This window comes from Bubalus bubalis, chromosome 11 (assembly GCF_019923935.1).
Source record: "Bubalus bubalis isolate 160015118507 breed Murrah chromosome 11, NDDB_SH_1, whole genome shotgun sequence".
In the NCBI taxonomy this organism is placed as follows: Eukaryota; Metazoa; Chordata; class Mammalia; order Artiodactyla; family Bovidae; genus Bubalus; species Bubalus bubalis.
Window position 1 is genome coordinate 80,891,114 of NC_059167.1, and position 16,537 is coordinate 80,907,650.

Sequence of the window (16,537 nt, forward strand, 5' to 3'; positions counted from 1 at the left end):
ACTCATGTGAACCAGGTTATCTTCTGAAATCCTGTGAGTAGTGTATTTTAGATAGCCTGATTGGAACCTCCCTAGAGGGCTGCCTGGTGGCTCAGACAGCAAAGAATCTGCCTGCAATGCAGGAGCTGCTGCTGCTGCTAAGTCACATCAGTCGTGTCCGACTCTTTGTGACCCCATGGACTGTAGCCTACCAGGCTCCTCTGTCCATGGGATTTCCCAGACAAGAGTACTGGAGTGGGTTGCCATTGCCTTCTCCGCAATGCAGGAGACCTGGGTTCAATCCCTGGGTCGGGAAGATCCCCTGAAGAAGGCAATGGCAACCCACTCCAGTATTCTTGCCAGGAGAATTCCATGGACAGAAGAGCCTGGTGGGCTACAGTCCATGGGGTCCCAAAGAGTTGTACACAACTGAGCAACTAACACTTTGACTTTTCAGAGGGCAGCTAGAAACCTAACCCTGGGCCAGAGGGTAATCTCCACTATGGCCTTGCACAGATGGCAGAGCAACAGTGACTTCCCCAGACCATGCTTTTCTTGGCACTTAGCTTCTATATTTGAGCACACTGAGCACACACACACTGGGTCTCATCTGTAGCTTCAGTCCCACCATCCAGGTCAGTGCTAGGCAAGCCAATGTTTATCAAGGCAGAACCATTAAGCTACTCACATTGAGGAAATTTGTCTGTCCTGCCTTGTGCTCTGTGTAGCTGTCCCCTTGAAAAACCCAAAGCTCTGGAGAGCATCAGGTCTGCCTGAAACTCTTAATGATTTTCCTTAGAAGGAGAAGATCTCACCCTCCTTCTAAGTACTAGAACTATCAAGAGGCAGGACAAACCTCCAGGGCACCCACAAAGACTTTCCTACCGGGTACTGCATAACTGACCCTTAAAACAATGAATAGTCTGGGTGAATAGTGCAGTCATGCCTAGGCTCTCAGGGTGCCAGGCAAGTCTCCCAGTTCACTCACCAGGTCTGAAGGATAAAGGGAGAAATACCCGAACTCATGAAGTGGACCCCTTCCCTTTGTATCTGGAAGACTGTCCCACCCAGATGTTGACCTCCGATTTGAAGTAGGGAAAAAATCAAAAGTTTATTAGCCACCCTGTCTGTGAGACATATCCTTGGGCTAATCACAGTGTCTTTTCATGATTTATCTGTGCTAACTTCATGATTCAGTATGAGCCCAGAGCTTTCTCCTTCCACACCCAGCCAATTCTTCTTCATCTTAGTCTCTATTCCCATTTCTTTCCCAATATGTTCCATCAGGACTTTGCCTAAATGATACTCATTCTATTAGCTCCTGATGATGTGTCTGGATATCATATTCATATTGGATCCTGCTTCTCTTCTAAAATGAGTCAACCACCTGGACTCATCTGTGAACTGCATGATTGGGCCACAGAGAGCTCTTTCTCAAATCACTGAGAAGCTAAATGATATTGAGCCTAGAAATAACCCCTTGTGAAGAGCCCTTAGTTATATTCTCTGAGGCTGATCAACTATTTTGTGCTCTTTAATACCTGCAAACAAATGTTAGATACAATAGTAGTTTTGGAATAATTTTGACTAGTGTAGCCTGAGCTGAAGAGAAGGCAAAATCATAAGAAAGGTAAAGCTTATATATTTTACCATTTCATCCTCTCTACTAATATCCCCTAGCATTTCCTTCATCCCAGGTACCTAAACTGGGTCCCAATCTTATTCTCCAATGACTGAAAAATAATTGTTGCTACAGTTCTGTCTGATAATTAAGGGAGTAGTTGATAATGCTTAAGGAAGGAAACTTGTAGGGAGGCAGACTTTTAAAAAGAGCTGTTTTTTAGGTTTGGGGTTTTGCTTTTGTTTTGTTTTCTGCTGGAAGCATTCTAGCAGACCCAAACAGACCTCTGTTTACTAGCTCAAACTCCAGACTATCTCAAAGATGGAGAGTTACTCCTTAGAGAATGTTTGTGGGGAGACATCTCCACCTTCTCATGAGGAAAAGCAAACCCTCTTCAGATGGGCCAATTTCACAGACTACTTGGCACATGACAGCAAGAGTTCTGTCTTCTATGAAGTACCACGTAAGTGACACATCCTCAATCTATTGTGTGTCAAAAACCACCAAATCCATCCCACAGATATTTGAGGTGTTGTTCACTCATTCAATACATGCTTATCAAAGCTGATTGTTTCAAGAAACTTGTTCTAAGGGCTATATAAAATACAAAGATGAAAAACAACTATAAAACACAATAAAAGTTGTGATATATAATAAAATTATGAGGGATACAGAGACTCATGCATTCAAAAGAGAAGATTTTATGGAAATGATAGCACTCATTAAGGAGAGACTTAAAGGATAAATAGGATTTGAAAAGCTGATGGTTCCAAGCTGAAATGCCATGTGCTGAAATCTATGTATATGAAACAGCTACAAAATTTTAAAAAACAAAGGGTCTATTGTATCTTGAGTCTATGGGAATATGTAATCAGGAGACTATGGATCTATCACATTAGGACAAATCCAATGTCCACATTAGGATAAATACCAAATTCCCATTAACAAATTTTTTTCCACTAATACATTTTTATTTGTGCATACATTACTTGGATTATTCTCTTTTTGATTTTTTTGATTGATAAGCATTGTGCTTTTCTCTCACAGATTTCCTCTTCTCTTTATTAATCCAAAAACTAGTGAAAGGCATCACATTTTCAGGTAATACTGAAATAGCAATAGAGTGTCTATGAATAATCAGTTTACCCAAGAATATGGATCTGTATAGTGAATGACTAAGTAAAATGGCTTAACTTAGCCATTTTGCTATTTATCCAGCCTCAAATATTTGTCAGCCTCAAATAGGAATTACTTATGAATGAAGACCCAATATTAGAATAAAGATAAAAATGAAAGGTAGTGAAAGGTAATGAAAGTCAGAGGCAAAGGAATTGTTGAGGAACAGAAATAAAATTTCAGTTAACAAAAACAAGCAAGAATAACTTTTGGTTTAGGATGTTTACTTAGCATCCCTGGCAACACCACTCTTTACCATGTAGAAACACCAGGGGCAATAAAAGAGACAGGGAGCCCCAAAGAGGCTCTGTAAAAAAAAAAAAGAAAGAAAGAAAGAACAAAAAAAAGGACTCCTACAACTCTAAATGGTACATTCAGCACTTTTTCCTATAAATTCCAAATGTCCTCAGATCCAGAACATCACAATTCTTGATGCTGCACACCGCTGATTGGGCATCCCCAGCAGAGGCCAGAGGAGCCACGGGGAACCACACCACTGTCACCGAGTTCATCCTGCTGGGGCTCTCAGAGGCCTGTGAGCTGCAGATGCTCCTCTTCCTGGGGCTCCTCCTGACCTACCTGCTCACTCTACTGGGGAACCTCCTCATCGTGGTCCTCACCCTCATGGACAGGCGCCTCCATACCCCCATGTACTACTTCCTCCGCAATTTTGCTGTCCTAGAGATCTGGTTCACCTCGGTCATCTTCCCCAAGATGCTGACCAACATCCTGACTGGAAACAGGACCATCTCCCTGGAAGGCTGTTTCCTACAGTGTTTCCTCTATTTCTTCCTGGGCACCACGGAGTTCTTCCTACTGGCAGTGATGTCCTTTGACAGGTATGTGGCCATATGCAACCCCTTGCGTTATGTCACCACCATGAGCAAAAGGGTCTGTGTCCAGTTAGCTCTATTTTCATGGATCATGGGATTCCTTCTTATAGCCATTCCATGTTCCATCATATTTCAGCAACCATTCTGTGGTCCCAATATCATTGATCATTTCTTCTGTGATAGCTTTCCACTCCTGGAACTCATATGTGCAGACACAAGTCTGATCGAGCTTCTGGGTTTCATCCTGGCCAATGTCAGTCTCCTGGGCACTCTGTCCATGACGGCTACCTGCTATGGTCACATCCTCCACACCATCCTGCACCTCCCCGCAGCCAAGGAGAGGTGGAAAGCCTTCTCAACCTGTTCCTCCCACATCACTGTTGTCTCTCTCTTCTATGGCAGCTGCGTCTTCATGTATGTCCGGTCGGGCAAGGGCGGCCAGGGGGAGGACAGGAACAAGGTGGTGGCCTTGCTCAACACTGTGGTGACCCCAGTGCTCAATCCCTTCATCTACACCCTCAGGAACAAACAGGTGAAGCAGGTGTTTAGGGAGCAGGTGAACAAGCTCTTCTAATAAACCTGTGGATCCAAGAGGCTGCACATAAGATCCCCAGTCAAGCTAAGGGAGCATGAGGCCTCTGCAACAGGTGGAGGCTGTCTCATCCACAAAAAGCTTGATGACATGTTTCTGGGGTGCCAGTCACTGTGAAACTCAGCATCAACTCATAAGCTCTGTGGCCCCTCAAGGCATTTTTAGTAATTATCAGATATGAATATTTCTCTTCATTCCATCAACGTCTGCTTGGCTTCCCAGCAGAATATAAGCTCTCTGATAGCAGGTACTAGCTCTTTAGAGAAGGGCATGGCAACCCACTCCTATATTCTTGCCTGGAGAATCCCATTACAGAGGAGTCTGGCAGGCTACAATCCATAGGGTCACAAAGACTCGGACATGACTGAAGCAGCTTAGCAGGCACGCATGCATGCACTAGCTCTGTAATTCACCATAAGCCTCTAACACCAATCTGTAGTCATAGGTAATATCCATACTCAGAAAGTACTTTCAGGCATATTGCTTTGTGTCTGTTTATCTAACAACTTTGAGGAGAGGAGACCAGTCCTCATTTAGCACTGTTCTCATTTCACACTTATATTCTTGCCACAGATCCATATCAGTAAAAATTCAAAAAAAAAAAAAAAGGCTAGCTGCTTATTATCTTGCACATAACCTACTTATGCTTTGTTTAGTATAAAAATTCATAGAAATTCTTCATTCCTATTTAGAAAGACTCTTCCTCTTTCCGGTTGTTTACTTCCCTGAGCCCCAGTTTTCTCATCTGTAAAATGGGGATGACAATGGCCATTCCAAAGGATTATGATAAAAGTCAAATGAGATACTCTATGCAAGAAACTTAAATAGTGACAGGAACCTAATAAGTCTCACTAAATGTTGGTTTTTTCCATTTATCTCTCATCTTACCTTTCCTCTCTTCCTTTTGAATTTCACACCAGTTGCTAACAAAAGCTTTTCTGTTTGAAATGCTATAAATTTTATATTCTGAATTTCATATTAATCTTATACAAAGCTAAATACAGTATTTAACCTATGAAACTTGTTGCTAACATGTTCAATATTTTAATGAAATTTAAGTCATTGGTAAATCAAATATTAATTAAATAATGGAATTCACATGTTAATTTATTCTGAAATAATTATTATATGAATACTATATTCAAGGAAATGCACATTTCATTGATAATACTTAATTTATCCTTTGAATAGAAGTTGAAATCTAATAAGGAAGATATACATAAATAACTATAATTTAGGGTATAAAATGATCTATGTAAGAAAATACCATGGGTAGCTCTTCAGTAACAAATAGGAAAATCAGGAGGAAATAGATGAATCCCTAAAGAAAGAGAATTTTTAAAAATCTAAACAGAAATAGAAAACTTAACTGGCCCAATTACAATGGAAAGATTTCAAAAAAAGGGTTATATAGCCACTATAAACTAAAAAACTATGTTCTCAACAACAAAAACAAACAATCCTTCTACAAATGGCTAACAAGTACATGAAAAGATGTGTAGCATCACTAATGATTACAGAAATGCAAATTAAAATCACAATGAAATATTACTTTATATCCATTAAGATGAATATTATTTAAAACATTTTTATGAACAGATTATACCAACTATTGTCAAGAATGTGGATAAATTAGAACTCTCATGCATTGCTGATGAGAGTGCAAAATGATGCAGCCACTGTGGAAAACAATATGGCAGTTCCTAAATAAAGTAAATGTAGATTTATCATATCATCCAGCAATCTCACTTCTAGACATAAACCCAAAAGAATTGAAAGGGCTTGAACAGATATTTTTATATCCATGTTCATAGCAACATTATTCACAATAGCCAAAAAGGTAGAAATAACTCAAATGTCCACAGACTGAATGAGTGGATAAACAAAATGTGGTATGTACATACAATGGAATATTATTCAGCCTTAAAAGAAATGGAACTCTGATAAATAAAACTCTACAACATGAAGGAAACTTGAAGACATTATACTCAGTGAAATAAACAAGACATAAAAGGAAAAATATAGTAGGATTCCATTAATATGAGGTATCACTTCAGTTCAGTTGCTCAGTCATGTCCGACTCTTTGCAACCCCATGAACCACAGCACGCCAGGCCTCCCTGTCTGTCAGCAACTCCCGGAGTCCACCCAAACTCATGTCCATTGAGTCGGTGATGACATCCAACCATCTCATCCTCTGTCATCCCCTTCTCCTCCTGCCCTCAATCATTCCCAGCATCAGGGTCTTTTCAAATGAGTCAGCTCTTCACATTAGGTGGCCAAAGTATTGTTGTTTCAGCTTCAGCATCAGTCCTTCCCATGAATATTCAGGACTGATTTCCTTTAGGATGGACTGGTTGGATCTCCTTGCAGTCCAAGGGACTCTCAAGAGTCTTCTCCAACACCACAGTTTAAAAGCACCAATTCTTCGGCACTCAGCTTTCTTTATAGTCCAACTCTCACATCCATATATGACCACTGGAAAAACCATAGCCTTGACTAGACGGACCTTTGTTGGCAAAGTAATGTCTCTGCTTTTTAATATGCTGTCTAGGTTGGTCATAACTTTAAATAATGTTTCTCCAAGGAGAAACCGTCTTTTAATTTCATGGCTGCAATCACCATCTGCAGTGATTTTGGAGCCCAGAAAAAATAAAGTCAGCCACTATTTCCACTGTTTCCCCATCTATTTCCCATGAAGTGATGGGACCAAATGCCATGATCTTAGTTTTCTGAATGTTGAGCTTTAAGTCAACTTTTTCACTCTCCTCTTTCACTTTCATCAAGAGGCTCTTTAGTTCTTTTTCACTTTCTGTCATAAGGGTGGTGTAATCTGCATATCTGAAGTTATTGATATTTCTCCCGGCAATCTTGATTCCAGCTTGTGCTTCCTCCAGTCCAGCGTTTCTCATGATGTACTCTGCATATAAGTTAAATAAACAGGGTGACAATATACAGCCTTGACGTACTCCTTTTTCTATTTGGAAACAGTCTGTTGTTCCATGTCCAGCTCTAACTGTTGCTTCCTGAACTGCATACAGGTTTCTCAAGAGGCAGGTCAGGTGGTCTGGTATTCCCACCTCTTTCATAATTTTCCACAGTTTATTATAGACTGATCAAAATCATAGAGATAGAATGTAGAATGGTGGTTACCAGGAATTGTGGGTAGGAATAGAGAGTCACTATTTAATGGATATGGAATTTCAGTCTGGGATGATGAAAAAGTTCTGGAGATGCATAATGGTGATGATTTCACAACAATGTGAATGTACTTGATGCCAACAAACAGTACACTTTAAAGTGGTTAAAATGATAAATCTGGGGCATGCAAGAGCAAACGCGCAGTGGGATGGCCCAGGATGGTCAGTGAGTTTCACATGAGCGGATAGGCAAGCAGGTGGTATGAGGGTTTGGCTCCTGGTCACCATCAGGGTGGGCTCCTGCAGTCCCTGGGGAGGGGGCTCCTGCCAGAGATCAAGCCCTGAGCCTTTGGAGTGGGAGCATTGACCCCAAGGGCTTCTAAGAGTCCCAGAAGAAGAGAACTAACCCTAGGGAGTATCAAATAATGAGAACTCATACAAAGGAAACCACTTCAATAATTACTTTAAATGTAAATGGATTAAATGCTCCAACCAAAAGACACAGACTGACTGAATGGATACAAAAACAAGACCCATATGTATGCTGTCTACAAGAAACCCACTTCAGACCTAAAGATACATATAGACTGAAAGTGAGAGGATGGAAAAATATATTCCATGCAAATGGGAAGCAAAAGAAAGCTGGAGTAGCAATCCTCATATGAGACAAAATAGACCTTAAAATAAAAATTACAAGAGACAATGAAGGACAATACATAATGATCAAGGGATCAGTCCAAGAGGAAGACATAACAATTGTAAATATCTATGCACCTAACACGGAGAAGGCAATGGCACCCCACTCCAGTACTCTTGCCTGGAAAATCCCATGGGCAGAGGAGCCTGGTAGGCTGCAGTCTATGGGGTCGCTCAGAGTCAGACACGACTGAGTGACTTCACTTTCACTTTCCACGTTCATGCATTGGAGAAGGAAATTGCAACCCACTCCAGTGTTCTTGCCTGGAGAATCCCAGGGACAGGGGAGCCTGGTTGGCTGCCATCTCAGGGGTCGCACAGAGTCGAACATGACTGAAGCGACTTAGCAGCAGCAGCAGCAGCAGCATGCACCTAACATAGGAGCACCTCAACACAGAAGACAAACACTAACAGACATAAAAGGAGAAATTGACAGTAACACAATAATAGTAGGAGACTTTAACACCCCACTCATACCAATGGACAAATCATCAAGACAGAATATTAATAAGTAAACACAAGTCTTAAATAATACATTAGATAAGATGGATTTCATTGATATCTTCAGGACATTCCATCCAAATGCAAAAGAATACACCTTCTTCTCAAATGCACATGAAACATTCTCCAGGATAGACCATATCTTGGGTGACAAATCAAACCTCAGTAAATTTAAGAATATTGAAATCGTATCAAGCATCTTCTCTGACCACAATGCAATGAGACTAGATATCAATTACAAGAAAAAAACTGTAAGAAGCACAAACACATGAAGATTAAACAACACATTTCTAAATAACCAACAGGTTACTGAAGAAATCAAAAGGGAAATCAAAAAATTTCTAGAAATAAATGATAATGAAAACATGACAACTCAAAACCTATGGGATTCAGCAAAAGCAGTTCTAAGAGGGAAGTTTATAGCAATACAATCCTACCTCAAGAAACAAGAGAAACATCAAATAGACAACTTAATTTTACACCTAAAACCTAAAACAACTGGAAAAAGAAGAACAAAAAAAATATTAGTAGAAGGTAAGAAATCATAAAGATCCAAGAAGAAATAAATGAAAAAGAAAATGAAAGAAACAACAGTAAAGATTAATAAAACTAAAAGCTGGTTCTTTGAGAAAATAAACAAAATTGACAAACCTCTAGCCAAACTCATCAAGAAAAAAAGAGAGAAGGATCAAATCAACAAAATTAGAAATGAAAAAGGAAAGGTTACAACAGACAATGAAGAAATACAAAGGATTATAAGAGACTATTATGAACGATCATATGGCAAGAAAATGGATAACCTGGACAGATTCTTAGGAAAGTTCAATATTCCAAGACTGAACCAGGAAGAAATAGAAATTATGAACCACCCAATTACAAGCACTGAAATGGAAGCTGTGATAAAAAAATCTCCCATAAAACAAAACCCCAGGACCAGACGGCTTCACAGGAGAATTCTATCAAACATTTAAAGAAGAGCTAATGACTATCCTTCTAAAACTCTTTCCAAAAATTGCAGAGGAAGGAACACTTCCAAACTCATTCTATGAGGCCACATCACCCTGATACCAAAACCAGACAAAGACAACACAAAAAAAGAAAACTACAGGCCAATAGCACTGATGAACATAGATGCAAAAATCCTCAACAAAATTTTAGCAAACAGAATTCAGCAACACATCCAAAAGCTCATACACCATGATCAAATTGGGTTTATTCCAGGGATGCAAGGATTCTTCAATATATGCAAATCAATCAATGTGATACACAAATTGTATAACAAATTGAAAGATAAAAACCATATGATAATCTCAATAGATTCAGAAAAAGCCTTTGACAAAAGTCAGCACCCATTTATGATTAAAAGTCTTCAAAAAATGGGCAAAGAAGTAACCTACCTCAACATAGTAAAGGCCAGACATGATAAGCCTACAGCAAACATTCTCAATGGCGAAAAACTGAAAGCATTCCCCCTAGGATCAGGAACAAGATAAGGGTGTCCACTTTTGCCACTATTATGCAACATAGTTCTGGAAGTCCTAGCTACAGCAATCAGAGAAGAAAAAGAAATAAAAGGAATCCAGATCAGAAAAGAAGAAGTAAAGCTCTCACTGTTTGCAGATGACATGATACTGTACATAGAAAACTCTAAAGACAGTATCAGAAAATTACTAAAGCTAATCAGTGAATTTAGCAAAGTTGCAGGATACAAAATTAATACACAGAAATCACTTTCATTTCTATATACTAACAATGAAAAATCAGAAAGAGAAATTAAGGAATCAATCCCATTCACCATTGCAACAAAAAGAATTAAATATCTAGGAATAAACTTACCTAAGGAGACAAAAGAACTGTACACATAAAATTATAAGACAACTGATGAAAGAAATCAAAGACAACATAAATGGACAGAGAGATATTTCATGTTCCTGGGTAGGAAGAATCAATATTGTGAAAATAACTATACTGCCAAACACAATCTACAGATTCAATGTGATCCCTATCAAATTACCAATGGCATTCTTCACAGAACTAGAACAAAAAATTTCACAATTCATATGGAAACACAAAAGACCCCAAATAGCCAAAGCAGTATTGAAAAAGAAGAATGGAGCTGGAGGAATCATCCTTCCTGACTTCAGGTTATACTACAAAGCTACAGTCATCAAGACAGTATGGTACTGGCACAAAAACAGAAATATAGACAAATGGAACAAGATAGAAAGCCCAGAAATAAACCCATGCACCTATGGGTACCTTATTTTTGACAAAGGAGGCAAGAATATACGATGGGTCAGAGACAGGCTCTTCAATAAATGGTGCTGGAAAAACTAGATGGCTATGTGCAAAAGGATGAAATTAGCACACTTCCTAACACCATACACAAAGATAAACTCAAAATGGATTAAAGACCTAAATGTAAGACCAGAAACTATAAAACTCTTAGAGGAAAGTATAGGCAGAACACTTGATGACATAAATCAAAGCAAGATCCTCTATGATCCACCTCCTAGGGTAATGGAAATAAAAACAAAAGTAAACAAGTGGGACCTGATTAAACTTAAAAGCTTTTGCACAGCAAAAGAAACTATAAGCAAGGTGAAAAGACAACCCTCAGAATGAGAGAAAATAATAGCAAGTGAAACAACTGACAAAGTACTAATTTCCAAAATATACAAGCAGCTCATACAACTCAATACCAGAAAAACAAACAAACCAATCAAAAAGTGGGGAAAAGACCTAAACAGACATCTCTCCAAAGAAGACATACAGATGGCAAACAAACACATGAAAAGATGCCCAACATCACTCATTATTAGAGAAATGCAAATCAAAACTACAGTGAGACATCACTTCACACCAGTCATAATGGCCATCATCAAAAAGTCTACAAATAATAAATGCTGGAGAGGGTGCAGAGAAAACAGAATGTTCTTGCACTATTGGTGGGAATGTAAATTGATACAGCCACTATGGAAGATGATATGGAGATTCCTTTAAAAACTAGGGGGAAAAAATACCATATGACCCAGCAATCCCACTCCTAGGCATATACCCTGAGGAAACCAAAACTGAAAGAAACACACATATCCCATTGTTCACTGCACCCCTATTGACAATAGCTGGAACATGGAAGCAACCTAGATGTCCATCGACAGATGAATAGATTAAAAAGTTGTGGTACATATACACAAAGGAATATTACTCAGCCATAAAAAAGAAACTCATTTGTGTCAGTTCTAATAGGTGGATGAACCTAGAACCTATTATACCGAATGAAGTCATAAAGAGAAAGATAAATATCGTATTCTAATGCATATATACAGAATCCAAAATCATGATACTGAAGAATTTATTTACAGGGAAACAATGGAGACACTGGGATTTTGGAGAAATTGGGATTCAGTCCAATCCCAAAGAAAGGCAATGCCAAAGAACACTCAAACTACCACACAACTGCACTCATTTCACACACTAGTAAAGTAATGCTTCAAATTCTCCAAGCCAGGCTTTAGCAATACGCGAATCATGAACTTCCAGATGTTCAAGCTGGCTTTGGAAAAGGCAGAGGAACCAGAGATCAAACTGCTAACATCTGCTAGACCATCGAAAAAGCAAGAAAGTTCCAGAAAAACATCTATTTCTACTTTATTGACTATGCCAAAGCCTTTGACTGTGTGGATCACAATAAACTGTGGAAAATTCTGAAAGAGATGGGAATACCAGACCACCTAATCCGCCTCTTGAGAAAGCTGTATGCAGGTCAGGAAGCAACAGTTAGAACTGGACATGGAACAACAGACTGTTTCCAAATAAGAAAAGGAGTACATCAAGGCTGTATATTGTCACCCTGTTTATTTAACTTATATGCAGAGTACATCATGAGAAACGCTGGACTGGAGGAAGCACAAGCTGAAATCAAGATTGCCGGGAGAAATACCAATAACCTCAGATATGCAGATGACACCACCCTTATGGCAGTAAGTGAAGAAGAACTAAAGAGCCTCTTGATGAAAGTGAAAGAAGAGAGTGAAAAAGTTGACTTAAAGCTCAACATTCAGAAAACTAAGATCATGGCATCTGGTCCCATCACTTCATGGGAAATAGATGGGGAAACAGTGGCTGACTTTATTTTTCTGGGCTCCAAAATCACTGCATATGGTGATTGCAGCCATGAAATTAAAAGCCACTTACTCCTTGGAAGGAAAGTTATGACCAACCTAGATAGCATATTCAAAAGCAGAAACATTACTTTGTAACAAATGTCCATCTAGTCAAGGCCATGGTTTTTCCAGTAGTCATGTATGGATGTGTGAGTTGGACTATAAAGAAAGCTGAGTGCCAAAGAATTGGTACTTTTGAACGGTGGTGTTGGAGAAGACTCTTGAGAGTCCCTTGGACTGAAAGGAGATCTAACCAGTCCATCCTAAAGGAGATCAGTCCTGGGTGTTCATTGGAAGGACTGATGTTGAAGCTGAAACTCCAATACTTTGGCTACCTGATGCAAAGAGCTGACTCATTGGAAAAGACCCTGATGCTGGGAATGATTTAGGGCAGGAGGAGAAGGGGACGACAGAGGATGAGATGGTTGGATGACATCACCGACTCAATGGACATGAGTTTGGGTGGACTCCGGGAGTTGGTGATTGACAGGGAGGCCTGACGTGCTGCAGTTCATGGCATTGCAAAGAGTCGGACATGACTGAGCGACTGAACTGAACTGAATGGAGAAACAGACATAGAGAATAGACTTATGGACATGGGGAGAGGGGAGGAGAGGGCGAGATGTAAGGAAAGAGTAACATGGAAACTTACATTACTGTATGTAAAATAGATAGCCAATGGGAATTTTCTGTATGGCTCAGGAAACTCAATCAGGGGCTCTGTATCAACCTAGAGTGGTGGGATGGGGACAGATATGGGAGGGAGTTTCAAAACAGAGGGAATATATGTATACCTATGGCTGATTCACGTTGAGGTTTGACAGAAAACAGCAAAATTCTGTAAAGCAATTATCCTTCAATTAAAAAAATAAAATTTTTTAAAAATGATAAATTTTATATTATTATGCATTTTACCACAATAAGAAAAGTACTTATTGCTCCAGATCAAAAGCAAAACTACATTACTTTTGACTCTTTCTCTTTCATTTCCCAAAGTCAATACATTAGCAAATTCTGTGGATTATACATTCAAAATAGGTATCAAATTTATCACCTCCTACCACCATACTAACATCTTTGTCCATACCACCTTCCCCTTCCTCTAGGATATCTATCCACTACATGCCAACTCAATCCCATCCCATATCCCTGGTGGAGGACAAAGTTAGCAAACACAGATAAAGGGAAGGTCTACTTGCATAGTAAACAGAGAGGATGCCAAAGCCACACACCCTTTCTCTCTGAAGTTCTCCTGCCTGAAATAGGCCTTATGTGAAGAAATGAATACATTTTCACTTTAAGTGACATTCAAAATTTAACAATTACATGGGTTCAGACAATTTAATAATTCCATTCTTTGAACAAATGGTAAATGAAGGACTTCTAAAATTGTATGTATGCCCAGAAAATTTGCATAGCTGTCCTGAATTCTATCCAAGGTCAAGGAAGAAATAACTACATGAACAGGTTTAAATGGGCATTTGAGAAGGAGGTAGACAGAAGAATGTAAATTACAAATAAAAGATTATTTTCTATAATAAACAAAGACAAACAACCCAAGAGATAAATGAGATAAGTATATACATAGACAACTGACAGAAAAGTAAATCCAAAGGGCCCATATACAAGTGAAAAGACGTTCAACTTACTAACTGTTGCTGTTGTTTAGGCAGTAACTTGTGTCCAACCCTTTGGTGACCCCCATGGAATGGTACCTGCCAAACTCCTCTTGTCCATGGGATTTCCCAGGCAAGAACACTTAAGTATGTTGCCATTTCTTTCTCCAGGGGATCTTCCTAACTCAGGGAACCAACTCGTGTCTCTGCATTGCCAGGATGCTGCTTTACCACTGAACCACCAAGGAAAAGTAAAGCCGCTCAGTTGTGTCTAACTCTCTGAGACCCCATGGACTGTAGCCCACCAGGCTCCACTGTCCATGGAATTTTCTAGGCAAGAGTACTGGAGTGGGTTGCCATTTCCTTCTGCAGGGGATCTTCCTAATTATACTAATGGTCAGGATAACTCAAATTAAAATGAGTTTTATTTTAATTTTCAAATAAAATGTTTTATTTTAAAGAAATTCAAACCTTTGATGTTACAGAATTTTAGACATCTAATCCAATCCCAAAGAAGTGCAATGTCAAAGAATGTTCAAACAACGGCATACTATACTCATTTCATATGCTAGCAAGTTCAGTTCAGTTCAGTTCAGTTGCTCAGTCGTGTCCAACTCTTTGCGACCCCATGAATCGCAGCACGCCAGGCCTCCCTGTCCATCAACAACTCCCGGAGTTCACCCAGACTCACATCCATCGAGTCAGTGATGCCATCCAGCCATCTCATCCTCTGTCGTCCCCTTCTCCTCCTGCCCCCAATCCCTCCCAGCATCAGAGTCTTTTCCAATGAGTCAACTCTTCACATGAGGTAGCCAAAGTACTGGAGCTTCAGCTTCAGCATCATTTCTGCCAAAGAAATCCCAGGGCTGATCTCCTTCAGAATGGACTGGTTGGATCTCCTTGCAGTCCAAGGGACTCTCAAGAGTCTTCTCCAACACCACAATTCAAAGGCATCAATTCTTTGGCACTCAACCTTCTTCACAGTCCAACTCTCACATCCATACATGACCACAGGAAAAACCATAGCCTTGACTAGACAGACCTTTGTTGGCAAAGTAATGTCTCTGCTTTTGAATATGCTATCTAGGTTGGTCATAACTTTCCTTCCAAGGAGTAAACGTCTTTTAATTTCATGGCTGCAATCACCATCTGCAGTGACTGTGGAGCCAAAAAAAATAAGGTCTGACACTGTTTCCACTGTTTCCACATCCATTTCCCATGAACTGATGGGACCAGATGCCATGATCTGCGTTTTCTGAATGTTGAGCTTTAAGCCAACTTTTTCAGTCTCCACTTTCACCTTCATCAAGAGGCTTTTTTTTTTTTAAACTTTACATAATTGTATTAGTTATGCTGGAATCAAGACTGCCGGGAGAAATATCAATAACCTCAGATATGCAGATGACACCACCCTTATGGCAGAAAGTGAAGAGGAACTAAAAAGCCCAGAGGCTAACCCTAACCCAGAGGCTTTTTAGTTCCTCTTCACTTTCTGCCATAAGGGTGGTGTCATCTGCATATCTGAGGTTATTGATATTTCTCCCGGCAGTCTTGATTCCAGCTTGTGCTTCTTCCAGCCCAGCGTTTCTCATGATGTACTCTGCATAGAAGTTATATAAGCAGGGTGACAATATACAGCCTTGACGTACTCCTTTTCCTATTTGGAACCAGTCTGTTGTTCCATGTCCAGTTCTCACAGTTGCTTCCTGACCTGCATACAGATTTCTCAAGAGGCAGATCAGGTGGTCTGGTATTCCCATCTCTTTGAGAATTTTCCACAGTTTATTGTGATTCACACAGACAAAAGCTTTGGCATAGTCAATAAAGCAGAAATAGATGTTTTTCTGGAACTCTCGCTTTTTCAATGATCCAGAGGATGTTGGCAATTTGATCTCTGGTTCCTCTGCCTTTTCTAAAACCAGCTTGAACATCTGGAAGTTCACGGTTCACATATTGCTGAAGCCTGGCTTGGAGAATTTTGAGCATTACTTTACTAGCGTGTGAGATGAGTGCAATTGTGCGGTAGTTTGAGCATTCTTTGACATTGCCTTTCTTTGGGATTGGAATGAAAACTGACCTTTTCCAGTCCTGTGGCCACTGGTGAGTTTTCCAAATTTGCTGGCATACTGAGTGCAGCACTTTCACAGCATCATCTTTCAGGATTTGAAATAGCTCAACTGGAATTCCATCACCTCCACTAGCTTTGTTCCTAGTGATG

General features: G+C 39.7%; 1 protein-coding gene across 1 annotated transcript; it reads left to right on the forward strand.

The window, feature by feature from the left end:
* The first annotated feature begins 3,049 nt into the window (after positions 1 to 3,049).
* LOC102401878 (olfactory receptor 49-like) lies at positions 3,050 to 4,183 on the forward strand. The gene has a single exon (XM_044925291.1). It carries the CDS (start codon positions 3,209 to 3,211, stop codon positions 4,181 to 4,183), a length of 975 nt encoding a protein of 324 aa, XP_044781226.1. The 5' UTR covers positions 3,050 to 3,208.
* The last annotated feature ends 12,354 nt before the right edge of the window (positions 4,184 to 16,537 follow it).

Coding starts and splice junctions, on each gene's coding strand:
- LOC102401878 (XM_044925291.1), top strand. CDS start 3,209: ATGCTGCACACCGCTGATTGGGCATCCCCAGCAGAGGCCAGAGGAGCC.